The sequence below is a fragment of the Balaenoptera acutorostrata genome, chromosome 13, assembly GCF_949987535.1.
Source record: "Balaenoptera acutorostrata chromosome 13, mBalAcu1.1, whole genome shotgun sequence".
Taxonomy (NCBI): domain Eukaryota; kingdom Metazoa; phylum Chordata; class Mammalia; order Artiodactyla; family Balaenopteridae; genus Balaenoptera; species Balaenoptera acutorostrata.
The window spans coordinates 2,703,128-2,727,700 of record NC_080076.1 but is presented as its reverse complement, the minus strand read 5'-3'; the positions used below and the strand labels follow the sequence as shown (position 1 = coordinate 2,727,700).

The 24,573-nt window shown below is 43.1% G+C and overlaps 1 protein-coding gene across 16 annotated transcripts in view; it reads left to right on the top strand.

Moving 5' to 3' along the window:
- ZNF236 (zinc finger protein 236) overlaps positions 1-24,573 on the top strand; it is a 98,971-nt gene that overhangs the window by 37,725 nt on the left and 36,673 nt on the right. For 15 of the 16 annotated variants that reach the window (XR_009004990.1, XR_009004989.1, XM_057526174.1 and 12 more), the window contains 8 exons: positions 278-506; positions 7,575-7,847; positions 9,207-9,410; positions 17,726-17,867; positions 18,503-18,763; positions 21,376-21,620; positions 22,330-22,431; positions 22,939-23,090. Coding sequence is in view for 14 of the 16 variants with exons in the window: in XM_057526174.1 (XP_057382157.1) it covers positions 278-506; positions 7,575-7,847; positions 9,207-9,410; positions 17,726-17,867; positions 18,503-18,763; positions 21,376-21,620; positions 22,330-22,431; positions 22,939-23,090 (1,608 nt within the window). In the remaining 2 variants the exon portion in view is untranslated. The remainder of the gene's footprint in view (positions 1-277; positions 507-7,574; positions 7,848-9,206; positions 9,411-17,725; positions 17,868-18,502; positions 18,764-21,375; positions 21,621-22,329; positions 22,432-22,938; positions 23,091-24,573) is intronic. The other variant, XM_057526168.1, reaches the window with a different exon arrangement.

Genomic DNA, 24,573 nt, shown 5'->3' with positions numbered 1-24,573 from the left:
CAAGTGAATTAATTTCAGTGCCCTTGAATTTAGAACTGTAAATGCTTGCCGCACCAGATTTTGGGTGGAGGTGAGATGTCAGATATCAGGAGGGATGTTTCAGCCTCCAAGGGCTGGGCGTTTCGCTCAGAGATGACTGCTTGGCGATGTAGCTCTTACGCCCAGTGGGGTGGAGTCAGAGTTCCGTAGGTCAAGCTTGGTCGCGTCTTTGTAATTGACTTTGGCGGGCAGGTGTGGGCATCGTGCCTCCTAACCTCCTAGTTCTGTTCTGTCTCAGCAAGCCTTAGAAAACAGTGGGCTGTCTTCAATTCCAGTTGCAGCGCATCCCAGCGACCCCAGCCACGCCAAGGCCGCGGCTGCTCAGGGCCAGACTCCAGACGCTCCCAGCGTTTCAAGGGAGCCAGCTGACCCTGCGGCCGCAGAGCGAGAAGAAGAACAGGAGACCACAGAGAAGTCGGATAAAAAAGAAAAAAAGATTGTAAAGAAGAAATCACCGTTTCTACCTGGTAATTTTAGTATGCTTTAAGGTTTAGACACTTTGGGTGGCCTATTGCTGCTTTTTAAGGAACACGCCCTCCTTTTTCCTTCTGAAGGTGGTATGTTTGTTGAGGGCTCTGGTAGCGTCTACCTAATAGCATTTGTTTATCGTAAACTTCGTTAAACTTACCGACGTCCCTGTGTTTAGGGCCCCTCCTGACTCGTCCCGCCGCTGTCAGGCCCCTTGTCCCCTCCAGCCCTTCCTGCCAGTCTCTGCCCCTTCATCCCCCAGTGCCGCCGCCTCATGCTTCTAAAGCCCCTCTGCTCGAAACCCTCGGCCCTTTCCTGCCACACTTGCTCCGGCACCTGCTCCGTTTCTCGGCCCACAAGCCCTCCTCAGCGTGCCCCAGCGTGCATTTCGGTCTTCCCTCCCGGGTCACCTGGATGCAAGCTTCTGTTATGGTAAACTTGGATTCCTGCCGTTCTCTCAACATTCTCACGTCTTCTGAATGGCACGGGTTTCCCCAGGCTTTTCTGCATCATGAATGTCTTCTTCCTCACCCTCCTCTCCTGTTCTCTGTGCAGACTCCGGGTGGTCATTTGAGGCCAGATCATGCCGCCTCCTCGTAGGAGCACAAGTCTCCCTCGTCTCAGTCCTACAGACTAGAATGTTTAGGACCCCCGCGGTCCCTCATGTCACTTGAGGACAGCTAGAATACGTTCCCTTCATTTCCGAACACCCCACGGCGCTCAGTATGGCTCATCGCACGGGAGCAGGCATTACTGCATCTTTCTTGAAGAAAATCGGTTCCTGCCTTTTGGGAAAAGCATTCCTTTGAAAATAGTTTCTCAGTGAATATAACTACTCTGCCCCTCTGAGATGTCTTGGGAGCAAGTGCTTTCTTTCTGGAGAGCGTGGAGTAACCCTGTCATCTCGGTTAACACTTCTTTCTGAAAATGTATTTTCTCATTGTTAACGTACGATTGTGAGATCCTCGTTTCTCAACCCACAGAACATTGCGGCCCTACTCTCCTTTTTCTTTTGATCTGGCCCCTCCTCCCCAAGTGAAAAATAGGACGATGGAATCTAAGCAGTTTATTGTCTGGGTTTTCCTGGGCTCTAGAGAGGCAAGAAGGAAATAAAGGGCCATTGCCACATATTTTTAATAGCTATGTGATAGCCTTGTAGGTTACACGTTAGCTGTGCATTCTTGAACGTCTCCTTTACGTGCCCCTGATAAACTGATGGAAACCCATAGTCCTTGCACAACGTTCCGTACGAGTTAACTGCTAGTCGCCACGCTGAGCCGATGAACGTGCTCTGGTGTGACTGCAGGCAGCGTGCCCGTCTTCAGGTGAGAGGCCAGACCTGGCTTCCTGAGAGTACCGAGGGAGGGAGACTTCGTCCTGGGCCGTCCCTTATCTTTAGGTGTTAGAGACAGCTTTCTCGTTCGCACTGAGCAGTATGAGATGGAGATTCCAAAATGGAACTGCAGCTAACCTTATTGTACGTTGTTTTAATGTGGAGTGGTGTGTTCATCGAGTTTGTAAAGATTATGCAAATTAATTTTTGAAATACTTGAATAAATGAAGTACTTAGAGCACTTAGCAAGTTTATGTAGTTCTAGTAAATTTTAGATTAAATGTGATCCTTACTACAGGTTGGAGCCAGCTTTTTTTGTTTTAACCATCTCTCTGATATTGTGATGAGAAAATTATTATGGGGACATGTTTCTATATAAAGATATTCCCCTTGATTAAAACTTTATAGGGACCAGTATACGTTTAATGTAATGATTGTTTCTGAAAATACCTCTTCAGGGGTAGTTGATACCATCTGATACCCTAAGAAGACCCTGAGCAAACTATTCTTGTCTCGTAAGTCATAACATTTTCTTAACAGCTTAAAATTAACCTTAATTACATTTCCAAATTGAACTCTGCCATCTATAGCTATCACTATTTGATTTATTCAGTTTTGTGAGAGTGAATATTTTTAGTAGAATTTGCTTTGTTATTTTAAGAGGTATTTTGTGTATCGGTTAAACGTTTAGCAGATGCTTTTATATTTATCATAAAACTTGTGACGTATAAATCATTATGAAGCTGTAATAAAGTCAGTTAACCTTTAAAATGTCAGCTTCCTCATCTGTAAAAGGGGTAGATAAAAGGGATAGAATAAATGGAAGAGAACTGAATAGCGCCTGACACATACCAAGTGCGTAATGAATACGTATGTTTTTAAGTTATTTTAAAAGCAGGTGAAACTTGCTCATGCCCCACAATTCAAAAGGTACATGATGGGGTACAGTGGAAAGCGGGGAGTCCCCTCCCTGCTCATCTTGGTCCTCCATGCGCCCCTCCCTCAGGCAGCTGCCGTCACTGGGGTCTTCTGTGTCTTTTAAACGAGCTTAGGCATATTATTATACATTATATATTATTGTTTTTTAGCAGGATGTATGGCATACTGTACATATTATTTTGTGGTTCACTTTTTTCCACCTGATAGCTTGTTTTACAAGATGCCTGAATAGTATTCACTTTTATGGGTAAATAATATTTAGGTGTTTGCCAGTACCAATAATGCTGTCGTGGATACGTGTATATCTGTAGGGTGCATTTCTGGAAGTGTCAGAGCTCCCAGAGGGTAAGTTCTGTAAAGATTGTTTTAAAGTACTGATGTTGAAATAATTGCAGGCTTACCAGAAATGTTGTGGGAACAGTGAATACAGAGAATTGCCTTTTGCCTTCACCTAGATCCTCCAAGTGCTAAATGTTCTGCTGCATTCGTTTTCTCTTTACCTAGTAGTGTTTTGTGAGCTGTATCTACGGCACGTATTCTTTTCTAATTTGTTTGGCTTTTGAGTTAAAAGGGAGAGGTATTTTCTTTTTTATAGCAGAAGGGGGAGAAATGTTTTGTTTTTATGTAGCCAAATTTGTCAGTGTTTTATGACTTTTGGACTCGTGTAATACTTAGAATTCAACACTGACATTATGGAAAAAGTGCCTCTTTTATCTAACACTTATACTTCCGTTTTTTTATACATCATTACAAAACGATCACCATGATATGTCCAGTTACTATCTGTTTACTCTCATATTTTAAACCAAATCTTTGACTCAGTTTTATTTTTTGTTTCCAGATGGGCACCCAGCTGCCTAGACACCATTTATTGAATAAGTCACATATTCCCCGCTGGAAAGCAATGCTGCTTTTATCATATATTATACTCTCAAACCTGTATGGGTCTTTTCTGGACTTTATTCCAGTAATCTGTCTTTTTATTCATGTGTTGTGATACCAAGTGGTTTTAGCTTTATCGTGTGTTTTGTAACTAGGATGCCTAGTCCTCTCTCACTACACTTTTCTTTAAAGTGTATTTTTTACTGTTTTCACATATTTGTTTTTTCATATGTACTTTAAAAGCGACTGCTAAACTTCCAAAACTAGTTCTAAAAGAATTCCTATTGGTATTTGTATATGAGTGATTTAATCAGAGAGAATTGATGCCTTTATAAATTTTTGTCTTTATACCAAAGAATAGGGTTAATAGGGTATTACATGAAATCATGTGTGTGAAACTTTTGAAAATTGTAAAGCACTATAGAACTTAAAGAATCTTTCATTCAGTAAAAAGAATAACTTAAGAAAAAAGAATAGGGTATGCATTTCCATTTACTCAGATCTTTTCTTTTTTTTCCCATATTTTAGTAGTATTTTAAAATCTTCTTCTGGATTTTGTTGGTAGGTATGAAGGATGTTGATTTTCACTTACTAAAATATGGGCCTCTTTCTGAGTTTTAGTTTTTTAGGTGTATAATCATATCACTTGTAAACAATGATTTTACCTTTTCCTTTATAGTTATTACTGTGTATTTCTTTATCTTATCTAGTTACATTGGCTAGTATCGCTCAAACATGATAAATTAATGGCAGTGTGATAGTGGACATTTTCCTCACCTTAATAGGATTGCTTTTAGTATTTTCCTGTCAAGTCAAATGTTGTATTGATATGTTTTATTCACCTCCTCCTGTTTTTAGGCAGTTTTTTAAAACTTAAAACTAGACGTTGAATTTTAGTAAATGCCTTTTCGTCTTGAAGATGATTATGCATGTTTTTTCTTTTAAAATTTATTAATGTATTTGAAGAGAAAAGCTGTTGCCCAGCACCAGGAAAGATTGCCATGTGGGAATGCAGAACTGGTTTTCCAGATCATTCAGTTTGTCAGAGGGGCAGAAATCTGGATTCAGTTTTCTTTTTCTAACACTCCCTGGGCCAAACAAAATATATGCAGGCCAGATTTAGAGACAGCTTCAGGTTGAAGCTTCCGCTTCAACTGCCCGTTTGTATCTCTCTTCCAGTTCATTCCCAGAAATAATTAGAACCTGGTGACAGTTTTATGTCATCTTATGTAATTAAAGACATATTTTCATTTTTGTTTGAAAAAAAAATCTGATTTGGGGAGATGATTTCCAAATTTTAGCTGATAGATATTATGGTTCTGTCTTACCTTTTTGTACGTTGTTTTTCTGATTTGTCATGATAAGACCTTTAGGTAATTATTGCACTTTTTCTAAATTAATTTTTACCTATTAGTTTTAAGCAATCTTAAGTTTTAGACTTCCTTAGTATAAGCAATATCACCTAAAATAAATATCTTTCTCTCACTTTAAAAACCATTTCCTTTGTTTTCTACTCTTTTCCCCCCACCCACTGTGGTGTGTGTATGTTCCTCTCTTTGTTCTTGTTTTTAGAAAAATATTACTTTTCATTCTTTTACCTAACCTCTTTCTCTATGTTAATTAGTCCTATAAAGAGTGTTATATTCAGGAAAATACATTTTCTCTCCTTATGGATTCACTGGCACATAAGGAAAATTCCTTGTATTTACTGATAACAAAGAGAAGGAAACAAGAGCTTTTCTTTTCCCTAATAAAACTATGTAACGACACAGTTAAATAAAGAGTGAAAATTTTCTGATGAATTTCATCAGCATGGCCCAAATCTCTTTGATTTCAAGTGGATTCCTTACCTTATTTTAGGTGTCTGTTTAATTTCTGGTGAATACATCTAATTGAAGTTTAAAAAGCTGATTCTGCCAAACTAGGAATTTGCCAATTTACATATTATTTTACTAATTACATTTCCATAAATTCCACTTGCGATTTTTCTTCTGAGAGGAATAGCTTCAAACCTGGATCAAGGTTGAATAACAGTATTGGGATGGCCAAAAGTTTCATTTGGTTTTTTCCATACGATGGCTCTAGTAGCACTTAGTTGTCTTTAACTTCATTCGAAACAATTTTGTTAGATTGTATGTGACAGCTGTCGTATCAGCGTGCATTTAAAAAAAGACTTAACCAAAACTGGTGAATTTTTGTGTAGCCATTTTAATATTGAAGAGAAGGAAAAAAAGCAACATTTTCAGCATACTACGCTTTATTATTTCAAGAAAGGTAAAGACGCAACCGAAACGCAAGAAAAGATTTGTGCAGTGTATGGAGAAGGTGCTGTGACTGATGGAACATGTCAAAAGTGGTCTGTGAAGTTTCGTGCTGGAGATTTCTCGCTGGACGATGCTACACTGTCGGGTAGACAGTTGAAGTCGATAGCGATCAAATCGAGGCATTAATTGAGAGCAGTCAATGTTATACCACGCGGGAGACAGCCGACATACTCCAGATATCCAAATCAAGTGCTGAAAATCATTTGCACTAGCTTGGTTATGTTAATCGCTTTGATGTTTGGGTTCTATATGAGTTAAGTGAAAAAAACCTTGACCATATTTCCGCATGCGATTCTCTACTTAAATGTAATGAAGAGAAAACGTTCCGTTTTTAAAACAAATTGTGACGGGCGATGAAAAGTGGATACTGTACAATAATGTGGAACGGAAGAGATCGTGGGGCAAGGGAAATGAACCACCACCAACCACACCAAAGGGCGGTCTTCATCCAAAGAAGGTGATGTTGTGTATATGATGGGATTGGAAGGGAGTCCTCTATTACGAGCTCCTTCCGGAAAACCAAACAATTCCAACAAGTACTGCTCCCATTTAGACCAACTGAAATGAGCACTCGACAAAAAGCATCCAGAACTAGTCAACGGAGAACGCATAGTCTTGCGTCAGGGTAACGCAAGACCGCATGTTCCTTTGATGACCAGGCAAAAACTGTCACAGCTTGGCTGGGAAGTTCTGATTCATCCGCCATATTCACCAGACGTTGCACCTTCAGGTTTCCATTTATTTTGATCTTTACAAAATTCTTGTAATGGAAAAAATTTCAATTCCCTGGAAGATTGTAAAAGGCACCTACAACAGTTCTTTGCTCAAAAAGATAAAAAGTTTTAGGAAGATGGAATTATGAAGTTGCCTGAAAAATGGCAGAAGGTAGTGGAACAAAAGGGTGAATACGTTGTTCAATAAAGTTCTTGGTGAAAATGAAAAGTGCATCTTTTATTTTTACTTAAAAACCAAAGGCACTTTTTGGCCAAACGCAATATTTAGCGTTGCAAAAGAATCTTCTGTATTTGATCATAAATCATGAACTCATTCATGATCAAATATGCTATTTCTTTGTTTTAACTATTTATCAGTTCCTTTCTATAGCATAAGAATTTACCATTTCCTCATTATTTTTATTTGCATTTTTTTATTAGTGATAACAGATCAGCTCAGACAATACTTATTGTAACTTCATTCCTTCTTTTCATGTTCTTTGAGTTAATTTTGGAGTCATTTGATCACATCTACTGTTACTTACACTTATAGCAGACTAAGTCTGCCCTGCTAATTCTTGATTTATATCATAGTACCTGTCTAGTTAGCGTTCTTGTCTCTCTTAGGCTATGATTTGTGTTCATATGGGACTGTTAGGATTTTCTGCAAGATTCAATCATAGTCATCAGTCATTTCAGTTACGGAGATTTCAGCTTTTTCCACAGTTGATCATATAGCCTCTGCTGTGGCAGAAGGTCTATAGCTTTTTATAGGTATGGTGTGCTGTCTAAATTGAAGCCTAGAAGGACATTAATATTTGGTGCAATGCGGTTTCGAGGCCAAGCTGGACCGTTCTTGTTGCAATCTTCCCCCAGGGTCGATCCGCGAGGAGAACGGTGTGCGGTGGCACGTGTGTCCCTGCTGCACCAAGGAGTTCCGCAAGCCCAGCGACCTGGTGCGCCACATACGCATCCACACCCACGAGAAGCCCTTCAAGTGCCCACAGTGCTTCCGGGCCTTCGCCGTGAAGAGCACGCTGACGGCCCACGTCAAAACGCACACGGGCATCAAGGCGTTCAAGTGCCACTGCTGCATGAAGAGCTTCTCCACCTCGGGAAGCCTCAAGGTGCACATTCGCCTGCACACAGGTACGGGGGGACCTCCCGCCGCAGGTGGTTCACAGCGGGGTCTGCGGTCACGGCTGAGCCTGTGGAGCACTCGTTGCTCTTTATTTTAACGAGCGTGACAGTGACCTTCTGTGGACTGGGCACACGGTACACGCTGTTGAACAAAGTCCACGTGACCTTGGTCCTCACGGCGCCGATGGCCTAAAGAGGGAGCGTTAAACTGTACCACTTACGAGTGAGGGCAGGAGTGCAGGGAGTGAGGAGGGAGACCGCCGTGGGTGACGGGATTCAGATGCAGCCCGGGAGGGCCTTCCCGAGGAGGAGGCCAGCATCGCCCCCGTGGGGCCTCTGGGCTTTAGCTGGCACACTTCAGGCTGGGAGTGTCTGTGCTGAGACCTTAATATCAATACCCACTGTACCTTTCAGATATTTTGTCATCAGTATTAAGGCACAAGAACTTTCATATTCAGGCTCCAGTTCTGTTTATAGCAGTTTTATTGAGATATAATTCACAAATCATAAAATTCACTCTTTCAAAGTGTGCAGTTCAGAATTGTGCAACCCATGCCACTATCTAATTTTCGAACACTTTTATCACCCCCAAAAGAAACCCTGCACCCATTAGCAGGAACTTCTCCTAACCCTTTGAGGTTCCTGGGCTGAGCTGAGCCTGTGGATGAGTATTTCAAAAAGCTGAAATGAGACTATTTTGATATATGCCTTTCTTTGGAATCTGCATTTTCATTTGCCAGTAAAATTGTAAGAAAAGGAAGTTTCCTTCAGAAAAGGGAAGTCATAGCAGAGGATTGTTAAGAGGATGTTATTACTGTCAGCAGCAGCAGCAGTGACATTATTATTTACAATCAAACAGCCACCATTTACTGCTCATTTACCAAATGCTGGGCACTGCTAAGTGCTATTCAAACACAAGTGTATAGAATCCCAGCAGCAAGCCTGGGGCCCCGTCGTTACTCCAGTTACAGACAGGATGATTTCAGAGAGGAGAGCAGCCTTACTCACGTTAGTGTCTTAAGGACTACTAGTTGTTTGAACATCGGTTTTACAATTTTAGGCTTTCTCCTGAAAATAGTAAATGCTCTTTTTTTTTACTTAAAATGCTCTTATTACCTGCCTTAACATCTGTAATGTGCACTGTATGCAAGCAAGGGAAAATAACTGTTAATTTATAATGTCCATGAAGTTATAAACATATAAACATGTTTATATGTTAATTTATAATGTCCATGAAGTTATAAACATATGGCATGAAACAACAAATTGAGAATTCAGATCAGTATTAAAATACTAGAATTTTATGTTGGCGTTAACTGAGATGTATTTCTTTGGAATACTTTTACAGTCTATTTTGTTTTTTATCAGGAGTCAGACCTTTTGCTTGTCCCCACTGTGACAAGAAATTTCGAACCTCAGGCCACAGGAAGACTCACATTGCTTCTCACTTTAAACACACGGAGTTAAGAAAGATGAGACACCAGCGTAAACCTGCAAAGGTCCGTGTCGGCAAGGCGAGCGCTCCGGTCCCCGATATCCCCTTGCAGGAGCCGATCCTCATAACGGACGTAGGTAAGGTTGTCCGCCCTTGGTCCTCGCAAAGGGCGTGTGAACATGGCGATTTGCCTAGTGAGATAGTTGTGCGGGTGGTGCTAGTGGAGTTGTTGTTAAGCATTGTTTTGCTTTATGGGCCAGCAAGTTTCACAGTTAGATTAAGATCCTAGTCCTGGCTCAGCTGCTGCTCAGATTATGTTCTCGGCAGGAGGGAGGTGCTGTGTAAGTGAAGATGTTCATATGTGAGTCCTCACCGAGGAAGACTGTACCTCAGTGGACCTGTGGGGTGGGCGGGTGTCCTGAGTGGGGCACCCAGTATGCTATGTCACTTACATGTTGGAAGCCCCGCGTGCTGTGTAACAGATCATTATCTGGGCTGCTTTAACCTTTGGCTTAAAAGGTAAATCTGCCAGCTTCCAAGTTCTTTTTAGGCTTGGTGTTGTTATGATCAAGGTAAATTATGATTTTGTTAGCTAACTAAAAAGAAAACACTGTTTATGAGAATCTTCAGAAAAATGATTTTTGTAGGTCCTAAAATAAGATTAAAGGAAACTCATTAAGTTCTGTGCAAGAATTTACATCTTTATGCAGTTCTCCTGTATTTCATCGTCTTAGGCGAGATAATCTAGTCTGTGAATGAAATTAATATCAAACAAAACATAATTTAATGTAAATAAAGCTTAAATGGTAAAAAAGAGAGATACTGTAGACTAATATCAGCTAGAGTCCCCTAATAAAGTGATCAGTAGTCACGACCTTTTATGTATCTAGGAGCGTAGCATCAAAATATATAAACCAAACACAGAAGAAAGGAGAAATATTCAAATTCTGAACCATAGTGAGAGACCCTCAGTTAGATTGGTGTAAACACAGCGAGACTGAGGAGGGTTTGAAGCACACATATAAAAAGGGTGATTGAATGGCTTTAAAGCCTTGTACTCCAAAGTACACACTCTTTAAATATGCATGAAATAGAAGTTGATCACATTCGAGGGTATAGAGAAATTTCAGATTTTCAAAAATAGGTACTGTGAAGAATACAGTCTTTGATTACAGTTCAATGAAAACATAAATTAATAGAAAATAGCTATCTAAAGTTTCATTATATGGAAAGGTAAGACTCAAAACTGCAATTACGTCCTAGAAATGGGAACATTTTTATAAACAGTTGGATGGACCAAAGCTATTACCAGAAAAGACTGATAACAGCTTTTAAGAAGTATTTCTTACTAAAAAATAAGAATGAAAATAAATAAAATATATAACTCAAAAAGATAGAAAAATAAAAAAGCAAGTAGCAAAAAGTAATAAGTATAATAATTTAAGATAGAAGACAAAATTCTAGTGAACATAATTTTACAATTTTTAAAAAGTTAACAGTAAAATAGATAGCTTGACACATCTCTAGTAAACTAAAGACTGAGAAAATATCTGTAATATTAGGAATGAGAGTCAAGCTGTAAGCATAGATACAGATGAGATAAAAATTGTTTGCAGATACTCTACAACTTTTTGCTCATACACTTGCAAATTTAGATGAAATGGATTTTTTCTAGAATAATGTACTTATCAGACTTAACTCTAGAAGAAACGGGAAAACCCCCAAAGACAACAAGTTCAAGAGCATACTCCCCAAATACCAGCCTGCAGTGATTTTACGCATGATTTCTGCTAAGCTTCCTAGGAGCTGTGATTCTTAGGGTGTTTAATTGTTTAGGGTATAGACACTGATCGGAACTCCCATGGTAGGTTAGAACACTCTGATGTCCTTGTGCAGTTGTGGCAGCTCACAAAACAAAACAACAGACCAATTTCACTTAATGTCTCTAGGTTCTCAGTGATTTGTGTTATTCTTGAAATGCAAAAAAATCTCTAAAAGTTAGGACAGACTAAAAACTTACTTAGCAGCCCTAGAATTATCCTTCATGCTTGAGGGTAACCCTCAAATTACCAGTTTTTTCAGGTTGCCATGACTCAGGTTACACGCCTGTGGGTTTCTTGCCCTTAAGTTTACAAATCCTTAGTTGAGTTGAACTGGAGCCCTGATTCTCCAGACTTTTTCCGAGGTTAAAATGGAGAACATTGTGCTTTTAGCTTCACAGACACCTGTATCTTAGACTAAATTAGTGGAAGCAGAATTCTCCTTTGTTCTAGGCTGAGTGGGACACATGGGGGAAGTGATTCATAGAGCTGGCTTCACATTGTAAAATGTAAAATATTTAAATATTTATTTTACACTTCGTCGTTATTTGTATTTGTGTCTGTCTCTTCTCTCAGAATCTGAGCTCCTTGGGGGCTATGTAGAAAAAATGTGACTGTAATTATGTTTGGGGGACAGATCTTGATAAAAACATGCCAGAGAGGGTTTAGCATAGATTGGTTACAATTATTTGACTTAACTGGGAGATGAGATGTTCCAGTCCAGTCTGGTTACGTGAAGCTCAGTACCTTTTACACTAATTACTGTCACTTAGGAAAGTATTAGAATGCATCAGAAAATACTACAGCAAGTAACTTAATCTCTGCGTATTAAGGGAGCATTGTTGGATGGAATAGTCCCATATAGTTGTGCAATTCTAAAAACTTCCAGAGCTGCGTGGGAACTTAAAAATAGTCTTTCCCAAACTTGCCTACATTCCTCACTCTTCATTTTTACACATGTAAAAAGTGGGCCCTAGAGAGGGTTCTAACATTGCTTTTAGGTTCTACAACTAGAGCTCATGGTAGAACTAGAACCTGGGTCCTCAGACGTCTGGGTCAGGGTGTGGTCAGTAAAGTTCACTTCCTCCCACACCCGTCAGCCTTGCGCCCCCGGCGCAGGAGTGTGGAGGAGCCGCCAGGGGCCCAGGTGGCCACTGGATCTTGGCATCGAGCACCACTAGTCTTTACTGAACACAGATACCGTGTAGTAGTTCGTTGCACTTGCGGCTGTTTTCACTAGACATGCGGTATACTGTACTCTAAATGCTTTCTCTTCTAAATTCAAGAACTAAGTTTAAATAAAACTGTGCAGACTGGGGAAGTATTGGAGTCAGGGTGATCGTAATATTTTGATCTGTAGCTGCTTCTGGATTTTCAAATCATATGTGTATATGACATATCTATGTTTTTAAAAAAGAAATCACTGTGTTTTCTATATATGACTGTGCATATGTGTGAGTGTGTGTAATGGTGTATGCTGCCACCATTTTTGCGGAGCATAGATGTTTGGAAAATATTTTCTTCGAAGTGAGCCAGGCTTTGGTTATCTATTATTTTTTTAATTTATTTATTTTAAATTAAAAGTGGGCTTTTGTTTTGTTTTTAATTAATTAATTAATTAGTTAATTATTTACTTACTTATTTGGTTGCACCGGGTCTTAGTTGCAGCAGGCAGGCTCCTTAGCTGTGGCTCATGGGCTCCTTAGTTGCAGCTCGCCAGCTCCTTAGTTGCAGCATGCAAACTCTTAGTTGCGGCATGCAGGATCTAGTTCCCTGACCAGGGATTGAACCCCGGGCCCCCTGCCTAGGGAGCGCAGAGCCTTGACCACTGTGCCACCAGGGAAGTCCCTGGTTATCTATTATTTTAAACCTCAGCGCTGTAATGATTGATCTTCCAAGTTTATATTCATGTTTTAATCATATTGATATTAGTGCATTTATCTTGCTTTTTCTTTCACATATTTGTCTAACCTAGTATACCAAATTTATTTTATATGTTATGTGTGATATATAATATGTGTTATGTTTGTCATCATTTTGTTCTTTTGTGGTTTATGGTAGCTCTTGTAAGACTAAGTTGTATTTTCCCCAAGCACCATAACAAGATAAAGCTTTTTCTTCTGTTAGTATAGAAGGAATTTTAGGAAGTTTTAAGGACATCTCTAGTTTGTTTTTGAGGCATATTAGCTGAAATTTATCCATGCCTTTCTTTAAGATTAGTAGTTTCCTTAAAATAAAATACACACACACACATATATATATATAAAGGGACTGATGGTCTAGTAGAAATGACATAATGAGGCCAAGACCTTAGGGGTTTTATGTATGTTTAATTCACCTTTAATTTTTTTCTTCAAAGATTACGACCTTATAATTAGCCTAGCTTTTTAACAGAACTTTGTAAAATTATTAGACTTGAAAAATAAAGCATTGGAAAAATGAAGCCTGTTATTTCACTTTCTGAGGAGCTCAAGGTGGGACCCCTACCCTCACCCCCAAAGATCTCAGAATCATCTGGGGTTCTGTTTAAAAATAAATATGCCTGGATGCTGCCCAGAGGCTGTAATTCTGTGTCTAGTGGGGAGACACTAAGGTAACAGCTGTATGTGCTAGATTGTTTATTGCAGCCCTGCAGTAGTGTACAGTTAGAAACAGGCAGAATGTCCGCCAGAAGTGCATTAAGGGAACTGGGTACACTGGTACAGTGGAGTTCCTTGCCGGCATCCAAAGGGCGATGGGAATGATGTCATATGTAATGACTTGGAGAGTTAAGTATATGTATGAAGTAGGAACAGATAGTTCCAGAACAGTGTGTATGGTTGATCCCACTTATGTTTTCACATTACAGACTCTTTTGTTAGAGTGGATACTAAACCGTTCATTATGGTTGTCTCTGAGGGGTGTTACTGGGCACGTTCTTTTGTTTTTCTTTTTATGATCTTGTGAATTATTTGAGAAAGGGCCAGAGGACTTGCACAAGTGCATATTGGCAAGGGATTGGATAAAGGGATTCGGTTCGTGGAGGGCAGGTGGGACTGGGGAGGAAGCGAAGACAGACTGGGGGACAGAGATGGGCCGGGACAGGAGGCTAGAGCTCCTCAGATTCAGAATGGTCCTGAGGAGCCAGAGCTTCAAGGCAAGCCGTTCGACCACAGACCCACTGTTTCGGAAAAGAAAGGAGTAACTAAATGTTCTGTTTATGGGACCTGTTTATGATGGAGAACTTGTTTGCTGTGGAACGTAGGTTCCAGAAGCCACAGGAGAAAGAGCTGGAAGAACAGTGGGGCTGGAGGGGGGACCCTGCACCAGAATGGGGGTGACTTGGAGAGGAGGGACGTCTGTGGGCCTTACAGGGCTCACAGCTTCAAGGCCTGGCACGGACAGCCAGTCTGAAGTCTCCCGGTAGATTCTGGCGTCAGGCTGCTTCAGTGCAGGCTGGAAGTCAGGGCCTGTTGTGGCAGACGGGTGGGGAGCTCTCTGAAGGTGCTAAATCGGGTGCAGCCTGGAGCCTTAGGGGTGCAGCCCGGCTCTGCCGTGTGACAAGCTTTGTGTCTGCACTGCAGGCTAGGGAGGTGCTCACCTGGAACCCCGCTTTGCTAACTGCCCTCAGGTCTGACTGGGAGGCAGTGAACCCCTGCACAGCCATGCCCCCAGCACCCAATATGGCTTTTTTTTTTTTTTTTTTGATGTGGGAAATGGCAAAAGCAATACTTTTGTTTTCTTATTTGTGAATATCTTATTTTTTTCCCTATGAAACAGATACAAGACAACTATAGGAGGGCTTTTTACTTTTAAAAAATTACCTTGTGAATTTCATTTACTTTACCTACTTTCACGAATTTATACAATTTATAGAAATAATTTATATAACTAATTGCTTAAAATTATTTCACTTTCCTGTGTTGCTTTTTAATGTATATCTTGTCTGATGAAGTCTATAAAATTAATTTCTCACGTTTGTATATTTGTACAGTTCATTTTAATTGTGGGAGGAGAGTTTTAAATTTTTTTATTGGTGTTTTTCTTAGAAATCACTCATTCCGTTAAGTTCAGCAATGAACAAGAAAATGGCTTATCAGATATTACTTGGAGCTTACAGTTTTAATTAAGTGGTACTTTATGCTAATAGTTACTGAACCTGTTTGCATAAGATACCGGGGAACTGTGCCTAACAGTTGCTGTTATGTGTTGCCTGTGGACCTTCCTTGCAGAGCATTTGAGGTTCACAGTTTCACAAGCTTCGCAGTGACCAGAGGTGCCACCCTTTTTGGCTGCCAGTTTGGAAAATACTCACTTGAGTTTTCTGTTCTCTTCATAGAATCTAACATGATTCCCTGAAAGTAGATGTCCAATAAAGGTTGACCGTCAGACCGTGAATCAACGATCTTGGTTGGAATTTGTGCGTGCTTCTTTCCTTCCCTTCTTTCTCTGATTTTGTAAACACTGAGAACAGGATCATTAATATATTCGATCGTATCCACGTGTCCTACTTGGCCAGTGCTCTTTGGCTCAGGGCTACATCCGTGACCATGGGGCAGGCCTCAGGCTCCAGAAGCTCTAGCCCAGGGAGTGGGGAAAGAGGAAAGAGAACCAGCAGCAACAAGTGCTGGGACAGAAATGAGTCAGCGTGGAGGTGGGAAAGTGAGGCTCGTTAAGGATCACATCACGAAGCTGCTTGGGTAGGAGCTGGCGGTGGGTGTGGAGGGAGGTGGGGACCTGTGCCAGGAGGCCGAGCCGGGTGGTCGCAGTGGCCCCGTTCTCGGTGGCAGACCACGGGAGGCGGTTGAGCAGATTGCCGTTAGGGTCCCAGCTCACTGTGGCAGGGACCTTCTTCTGTTGGTGATACGAGAAGGCAGAGCAGAACGTTCAGGAGGCTGGTCTAGGTGCGTGTCTGACACAGAGCCACGCAGAAGAGTGAACGTGCGTCTGGGTTTGGGAATCAGCCCTTGTATGGCCATCTTGCCTCTGAGCACCAGGCGTGTCAGCCTGTCTGCAGCAGACTTAGCACGTGTGTCCTGGGGAAGGTGGTGGGGTGGACTGAAGGACTGAAGTTTTCTCTTCTTGAGTGCGAGAGAGGAGTTGTTGGGAAAAAGCAGGGCGATGCCGTGAAGGGTAGAGCGATGCTGGAGCGCCCGGAGGGAAGGTCTTTGCGTGGTCCCCACGCAGCTCCCCAGTCCTGAATCCTCGTGAAATGGGAGAAGGTTTGGCAGCTCATCGAGTGTGTGCCCTGTGGATTGTACACACATCATAAGGGAGGTTCTGTTATTTTTTTAAATTTTTTAATTTTTTGGCCGTGTCACATAACATGTGGGATCTTAGCTTCCCAACCAGGATCGAACCTGTGCCCCCTGCCTTGGGAGGGCAGAGTCTTAACCACTGGACCACCAGGGAAGTCCCACAAGGGAGGTTCTGAATTCTCTTTGAAAAGTAAATGAGCTTCTCATGCAGCATCGGGAAGTGCGGGTCCGTTCAGTTACGTCTCACGTGTGAGTGAAGCAATTTCTATTTCTATGTCAAATCCTCTCCAGCTTTGCCGTCTTTCCCCCCGTTGTTCGAGAATGGTGGCAGTGGAAATAGAAACGAGGAAACAAGTTTAAGAACACTGGAGAAGTGGGATCTCCAGGACTGGCAACTGGCAAACGTAACGAGCGGCTCCAAGAGTCTGAAATCCCTGGCCCCCGCATGACTAGGAGGCTGGGGTTCCTTACGTACAACTAGGAGAGTTGGGAGGAACAAGCAGGTTTTAGGGGACAGGGTTGAGCCGTGAGCCGCACTGTTAGGGACAGTCTGGACGGCAGCGTGCGCGGAGGTGCCTGTTGGTAATCGTCGCAGGGAGGTGAGTGGCACAGCCGAGGGAGCAGGGAGCGTGGCCAGGCCAGAGTCCTGGCTGATAGCTGCGTTGTCGGGGAGAGAGGAGGAACAGCCCAGGTAGAACTGACAGTGTACGCCTTCCTCTTGTTGTTCCAGGTAAACGTTAAGTAACTCAGAGGGTTCAAATGTATGTTTGTCCTGAACTTCATAAATAATTCAGTTGCTTGATCAAGACATACTTATTACACGGTCAACGTAAGGGCATTCTTTATTCATTGAAAGTATGTAAAACCTGAAATATTTAAGGTTGTAATTTTGCTGTTTACAGATTTTCTTTTAATAAAATTTATATGAAAACCCTGACTTTCTTAGAACAAAAGATCATGTTGGAATCATTTCTGTCTTGAATTTGTTATAGTACCTAGGGTACAGTCTTCATACTGAACAAATAAGGGACTTAAAAACTCTGATTAACCTAAATGTTGATGTAGTTGTATAAATTGCATGCCAACAGATGCTCATATAGAAAGTTAAATGTAGAAATCCATGAAAAATTGGCTCTAGAACAAACAGAAGTAATTGTGACAGTATAAATGTTCCTTATGTCGAAAAGAGTATCTATCTTATATTAACTCTATTAAGTGTTTCCTGATAGGTGTTCTTTAAATAGCGAGTTCCTAACACAAATTAAAATAGCAATTAGTCGCAACATTGGAATCTAGCTCCTCAGGATTTTTTATCTTCTGGGTAAAGCAGATGCCGTTTGACATTTATTAGTAGCATTGACAGTGAATTATTCCTGATTTTCTTTTGGTTTGTAGGTCTTATCCAGCCCATTCCAAGAAACCAGCTTTTTCAAAGTTATTTTAATAATAATTTTGTAAATGAAGCAGATAGACCATACAAGTGTTTTTACTGTCATCGTGCCTATAAAAAATCTTGCCATCTTAAACAACACATCAGGTAAGGTAACGTAGATTCAGAGATGGAAATTTATAGTTACAGTGATTTAGTGATCTGGTGACTTGTGGAAATACTAAGAATGGTAGTGTTAGCTTTTGTTATTTAAAATGTCACTTTTGACCCCAGAATATTTACTGGTAATTGATATTTTCATTCTTCAGTGTCTTGACCAAAATGTTTTACCCACAAACCGCCACTGAATTTTATTTACTCTCCTATTATATTTCAGTATTTGCAATCTCTGGGACATGTCAGAGAAGTATGTGGTTTGTTTCATTAGGATTATGCTCTTTCACAGTTTTTCGGCTGTATTCATCAGGTGCTAGCAACAGTGAAAAGGAAGTATTGACAGAAACCTGATCACGAGAGACAGTGAGGGGTCATGAGAAGAGGACAGAACGTAGAAGAGGATGTGGGGTCTGGTTTTGTGTCGGTTGTATGCGAGCCCCAGGACTTCAGATGAGTCACCTGAGCGCTGAGTCTCAGGTCCCGTTGTGGGGACGTGAGAGCTGAGTCTCTGCTGCTGAGCTCAGCAAAGGGGTGGCCAAGGGAGAGAATTACTAGAGTGCGTGCTAAATTAGGAAGCAGTGTGAAAGCGTAAGACGCTTATTCATTACCATTTTTATTCTTTTTAGATCACATACAGGTGAAAAGCCTTTTAAATGTTCTCAGTGTGGAAGAGGCTTTGTTTCTGCAGGAGTGCTCAAAGCACACGTCCGAACGCACACTGGACTTAAATCTTTCAAGTGTCTGATATGTAATGGAGCTTTCACTACTGGTGGTAGCTTACGGCGACATATGGGCATCCATAACGACCTTCGTCCCTATATGTGTCCCTATTGCCAGAAAACATTTAAGACCTCACTAAATTGCAAAAAGCACATGAAAACCCATAGGTAGGTATAATTCTGATGGTCACTTTTTAACAATCCTTATAATTCCCAGATGATGGTGGGGAGCATTTTGAAGAAATAGTTGTCTTTGTTTCCTTTATTATTACTTCTAGCGGGAGGTGTATGAGCTAAAGAAACTTCTGTATCAGTGTTTAATGACCTATTGAGAGCTATAGACTAAAGCACATCATTTGTATTTTTAATGTAGTGTTGAAGTAGTCAGTGTTGGCCTAAATGCTTTCTAAACTCTCTTAAAACTGATAATCAGTAGTAGATAAAATGCTAGATAGACAGTGTCTACTATAATGAGGTAATGAAGATTTCAGAAAAGAAAATCTTGGTCAACTCTGTGATCTCCAGGCATATCATTAGTGTTATCTGAATGGTAATTATTGTAGGTTGTTGACAGAAAGAAAATATGTTTTAGCTAACACATAAATCCATCACTAAAGCTCACTTAGATTTTTGCTTGCTTAGAGGGCTGCCTCATCTGTAAGTGGAGGTGACCCAAAGAGCCCTTACAGAGACACATTTCTGACTGTGTCTGGAGCTTATTCAGTGGTGCTTCTGTGAAGCCACAGAATTCTGTATTGTAATGGAAAGCCTGGACAAGGTGACCACGACCACCTCCTAGGAGACTTTGAAAACAAGAGTTACCAGGCTTACCAGGAAAGAATATTAGCCTTCTGCCCTAGAATGTTTACCTTTGAGCCGTATTTTAACCCGGATGTCTGTGTCCAGGTATTACCTACCAAACAAAACTCCCAACTGTTAGAATAAGGGAACTCTGAGAAAGAGTGTTTTGGTTTTATCCCTCTGGATGCCAAAGCACACTTGACAGAATTGACTGTCCTCGATTTTGGCACAGTTGATTGTGTAGCCGAGGAGTTTAAGTGCTTCTTGAGACCATCTAGGGAATATGAGATTGGTGGTGTCAGTTGGGGGACTCTTGCCAATCATATATCCAGTTATACTTGGCTGCATTTTATGGAGGAAGTTCTATGTTTCACACGCGTTCAGGAACTGGGGAATTCATGGGGGCGGAGACGCTCAGAGTGCGTGCTCCTGCTCCCCGTAGCAGGATCGCCTAAGAGCGGTGCCCTGCTAAGAGAAGTGGGGCGTGGTCACGGCTTGCCCAGAGCATGGTGAATAGTGCCTCTCTCTGCAAGGCGCCTGGCTTTCACGGTGTACTTTTGTGGTAGTGTTGGGAGTAGAGCTCACAGGCTCAGAGGCCAGTGGTGTGATTTCTGGGAAGAGGGTCAGCTGCTTTCAGCCAGGTCATCTCTGTCAGTGGGGTGTTGCCTTGGCCACTGCTTGTCCAGGGTTCCGCTGAGGGACGCGAGCCACGCTTACGCCAGGGGAGAGTGTGCGTGACTTTCAGGTGGCAGCGTAAGGACGGGTAGGTGTGTCATTGCAGAGTTGGGGGTTTATCTTGCAGATGGCGTGTACTTTGAACCTGCCTGCAAGCAGGCAGCAGCTCCAGTCGTTTGATCCCTTTGTTTGGAGTCTTGGAAGTTCCTAAGATGCCACACACACTTACATTAAAAATAAACAGTCTCTGTCGTAAGAGTTGTGAAGACACCCAGGCAGACGAACAGAAGAGCAGGCTCCACCAGTCACGACAGCGGGCATGCTTCCTCTCCTTCGGGCTGGCGGAGGGGAGCCCGTGGGCCCGTGACACCACTGTGCAGTCACCCTGTGGCGGCGGTGTGACAGCGCGTGTTCTTTCCTCTGCTGCTTTTCAGCACATTTTCGTTACCCCCCTCCTCCGTAAAAGTGGTTGAGAAGTGACGGTTTTTGATATCAGAAGATGAAGAGGAAAGGCTTTTGGAGCTCAGAATGGAATCCTGAATCGGCAGATTCACGTGATTCTGGCATCCAGCGTCGGGTAGAGCTTGTGTGAGTCTGACTGGAGTAGCCCCTTCATGGCTGAGATACTGCACAGCCTGTTAATCAGATCATTGTTTGACCTGGGGTTTTTTGTTTGTTTTTTCCCCAGTTTTTTTGATTCATTCACTGAATTCATTGTTCATTTTTCTCTTTGAAAGAGAAATTGTTGGCCTTGATGAAACTATGCCGGGTATGTTTTGTACACGTGAAAGTAATATTAACAGGACTAATGATCTTGCAGAAAACCATCGCGGCCACATGCCTCATGGTCCAGGTCCTGCAGCCTGTGGCCCACTGGCCAGTGAGCTGCGCACGGCCTGGCAGGCTGCAGGAGGGCCCCGTCTCTCCCGCGCGTGTGTGTAGCGCTGAAGGCAGCCTGTCAGGGCGCTGCCTCATCTCGTGCACTTCTTGTTTTGAACACCTCAGCTCATCGCAGAATTTGAATTGGGAGAGTTGAGCTTTGATACGTGGCATCTTTTGTATTGTTCAGACTTTGAAAAATCCTTGTTGCCTTCAGGCCCCTATAGTCTGTGAAAGCGCTTAGCGATAAGGGCACGTGGGTTTTCTTTCAGATTATTTGTAGTGTTTAACTCTCAACTGGATTGCTGCCACGACTTCAAAGTGAAACAGTTTAAAATGAAAACTGTCACTGAATAAATCGCACCTCGCGTGCCCGTGGTGTTTGACAGCAGCTGACGCTGCGGACTGTTGTCCATTTTTTGAAGATTTGAGCTTGCCCAGCAGCTCCGGCAGCACCAGCAGGCCTGCCCGATAGATGACGGCGCCGTGGACCAGCAGGGCATGCACGTGCCCACCCAGGTGCAGGTGGAGATTGAGAACGCCGCGCTGCAGCCGACCGCTGAGGCCGTGGCCGACAACCCCGGGGCCGTGCTGGACCTGGGGCCGCCCGCCGGCGTGGAGGCGGGGCTCGGCCAGCAGATGGCGGGTCAGCCTTTGGAAGCAGATGAAGGTGAGCGGTTCAGGGCTTTTAACTCTCAGGAGTTTTGCAGCCCTTCGTACTCCAGTCCCCGCTGGCCCTCTCGTCTCTGACCTTTTAAAGCGCAGTTTGTGCCGTGTGTCTGAGCGTGAGAGAGTCTGCGGTGCCTTTAGAATGGTAGAAACGGGACCTTTCGATACGCGCTGCTTGTCACCCACTTTCACCCCTGAGCCTACCGCGAGAGAGTCTTTGGTTTTCACTGAGCGCCCATCTGCGTGATCACGCGTGTCCTGGTGCGCGGCTCCCGGACTTGCCAGCGTGAGGCCGTGGGCTGGGTGCTGCTGGCTGCGGGAGCTGAGGCCCCTCGGCCAGCGCGCTGCCTCCTGCGGGGAGGCCTCGCTGCAGAAAGACGCCGGCTCACCGGGGGGACGGTGAGCTCAGTGACAGAGTCGGCTCAGGCTTCCGGCCTCCTGCGGGCCTGACAGATGGTTGGCCGGTCAGCTTGCTGTTTGCTTTATGGGCGTCCCAAGAAGTATTTGGTCTGTGAGCAGGGTTTTGTACTTTTTAACCCAACGTATGTAAGTTTGTACCCTCTGTATGAATTGTCTTCCTACTGTCTTTTCCAAACAAGGAGGCTGCTTTTTGGAAACTCACCGAAGCATCCTTTTGGACAGGTTGGTAGATGTGGAGCGGCTTCCGGGTTTACGAATCTCCCGCCCTCGTCTGTGCTTCTTGTCTTCAGACAGGCTTGTGGTCCCGCAGCGCACCCTGGAGGGGCACGTGGGCCAGTACGAGCAGCAGGCCCCCCCGCCGCAGCCCTTCGAGCCAGCGGGCCTGTCACAGGGTCAGTGGCGGGCTTCCCCGCGGCTCTCCAGTGAGCTGCGCCTGGTTGGGTTTAACCTCACAGCAACCTTGAGTGTTTGTTTTAGTGCTCTTCTCAAATTTATGACCAGTTATCGAACCAGATAACCTCTTGCGTGGGTAGCGTGTGTGTGTGTGTACACATGCACGCACACGCTATTTTGTAGTCTGTTCAGATTTTCCAGAAAGGGACTTTAATGACCATTCTACGCCTGGTTTCTAGCCAAGGAAAGGTAATTGAGTAGAAATTGGGACTTATTTGTGGCTGGTGTGTCAGCCTGCCCTGCAAGGATGGGAGCTGAGCTAGCCTCTTGCCTGTGAGCAGGTCACTTTAGAGCCTGCTGATAAAAACTAATAATCCTGATTCCCGTTCAGAAAGTAGACATGTTCCTTTAAATACCTTTATTTGTAAAACCAACCTTTTTTGGTTTTGTGTGTGTGTGCAACTTTAGTATTTTTTGTAGAACTCATGTCTTCTAATTTATTTCAGGTTTTACAGTGACTGATGCATACAATCAACAGACTCAGTTTCCACCCGTCCAACAGTTACAAGATTCTAGCACACTGGAGTCTCAAGCCCTGTCCACGAGCTTCCATCAGCAGAACTTACTTCCGGTTCCTAGCTCTGATACCATTAATGTAGTGAGTATTGCAGAAGTCTCATCATTGAGCAGATTCTATCTTATTCTTCACTGTAATTATTTAAAATTTGCTTACTTAAGAGGGCATGTTAACTTGTTGCAACTTTAAGATTGCTGCATCACCTGTGAAAACCTCAATGTTTATCAGATAGGGCTTCTGTTCCCTTAAAACATTTTCGTTTTAAGATTCCATTCCCATGATGTGGCTTTACCTTTTTGGTTAAAAGTCAGGAAAGTCAGGAGAGTGTAACTGACTTCAGTAACATCTGAAGGATATCACATTGCTTTAGCGAGAAAACCTAAGCATTTTAATTTGTGGAATCTTAAAAGAAACGTGTTAGAATGAAAATATAATGAAGGCTGACATACTAAAGATACATATTTAAATGCATCATTTAAAATTTTCATCTCTTATTCAAGTTTGAGGCATTTAAGTTTTTGTTTTGGTATTGATTTTGCCATTTTTGGAAATCTTTCTGTAGTGGTGAAAATGATTGGCAAATCAATTGTTTTCTTTCTCTCTTTTTTTTAATATTTACTTTAAAAATTTTTTTGGGCTGCGTTGGGTCCTCGTTGCTGCGTGTGGCCTTTCTCTGGTTGCGGCGAGAGGGGGCTACTCTTGGTTGAGGTGCACGGGCTTCTCATTGCGGTGGCTTCTCTTGTTGCGGAGCATGGGCTCTAGGTGCGCGGGCTTCAGTAGTTGTGGCTCGCGGGCTCTAGGGCGCAGGCTCAGTAGTTGTGGCGCACGGGGCTTAGTTGCTCCGCGGCATGTGCGATCCTCCTGGACCAGGGCTCGAACCCGTGTCCCCTGCGTTGGCAGGCAGAATTTTTAACCACTGCGCCACCAGGAAGTCCTTGTTTTCTCTCTTTAAAAGCCCCTGTGGGTAACTTTTGCCAAGTGGAGGACCTGGACCCTCCAGTGAAATTTTCAGAGCATGTTTCCCCAGCTCGAAGCTGCGTAATTGACGGTAGGTGCTGAATCTGGGTGGTGGGGGGCATGCCTCTCTGTGGCTTGCCCTCACTCGGCCCTCTGAGCAAGACTGCACACCCGCTCACTCGTGGCTTTTCGGGGCGGGTCCCGGAAACCAGGGGAAACGCATGCACGCAGACAGGTTCTCCACTGTTCTGGCCCCTCCTGCGCCTGTCCCCCACGTCCTGAAGGTCAGCCTGCGCTCTGTCCGCTGAACATGGGTGTTTCCTGCAGATCTTTGCCCAGTCCCTGGGCTGCACCACCTGTGGCCAGAAAGTGTCGGGTTAAGGGGCTGCTGTCCCCAGGCCTGCTGCTCCTGGGCTGGGAACATGCTTTCTCCCCCCGTGATTTTGTGACAAGCGAGGGGACTTAGTATTTTAAGAAAGCAGGCCGTTTTGTTCACTCTCAGTAAGAGTAGAGCAGATGAAAGAGTAGTCTCTTAATATACATAAAAAATATGGAAAGATCAGTTTCATGCTTGGTTAAACTTCGTATTAAAGCAAGTTAATGGAAA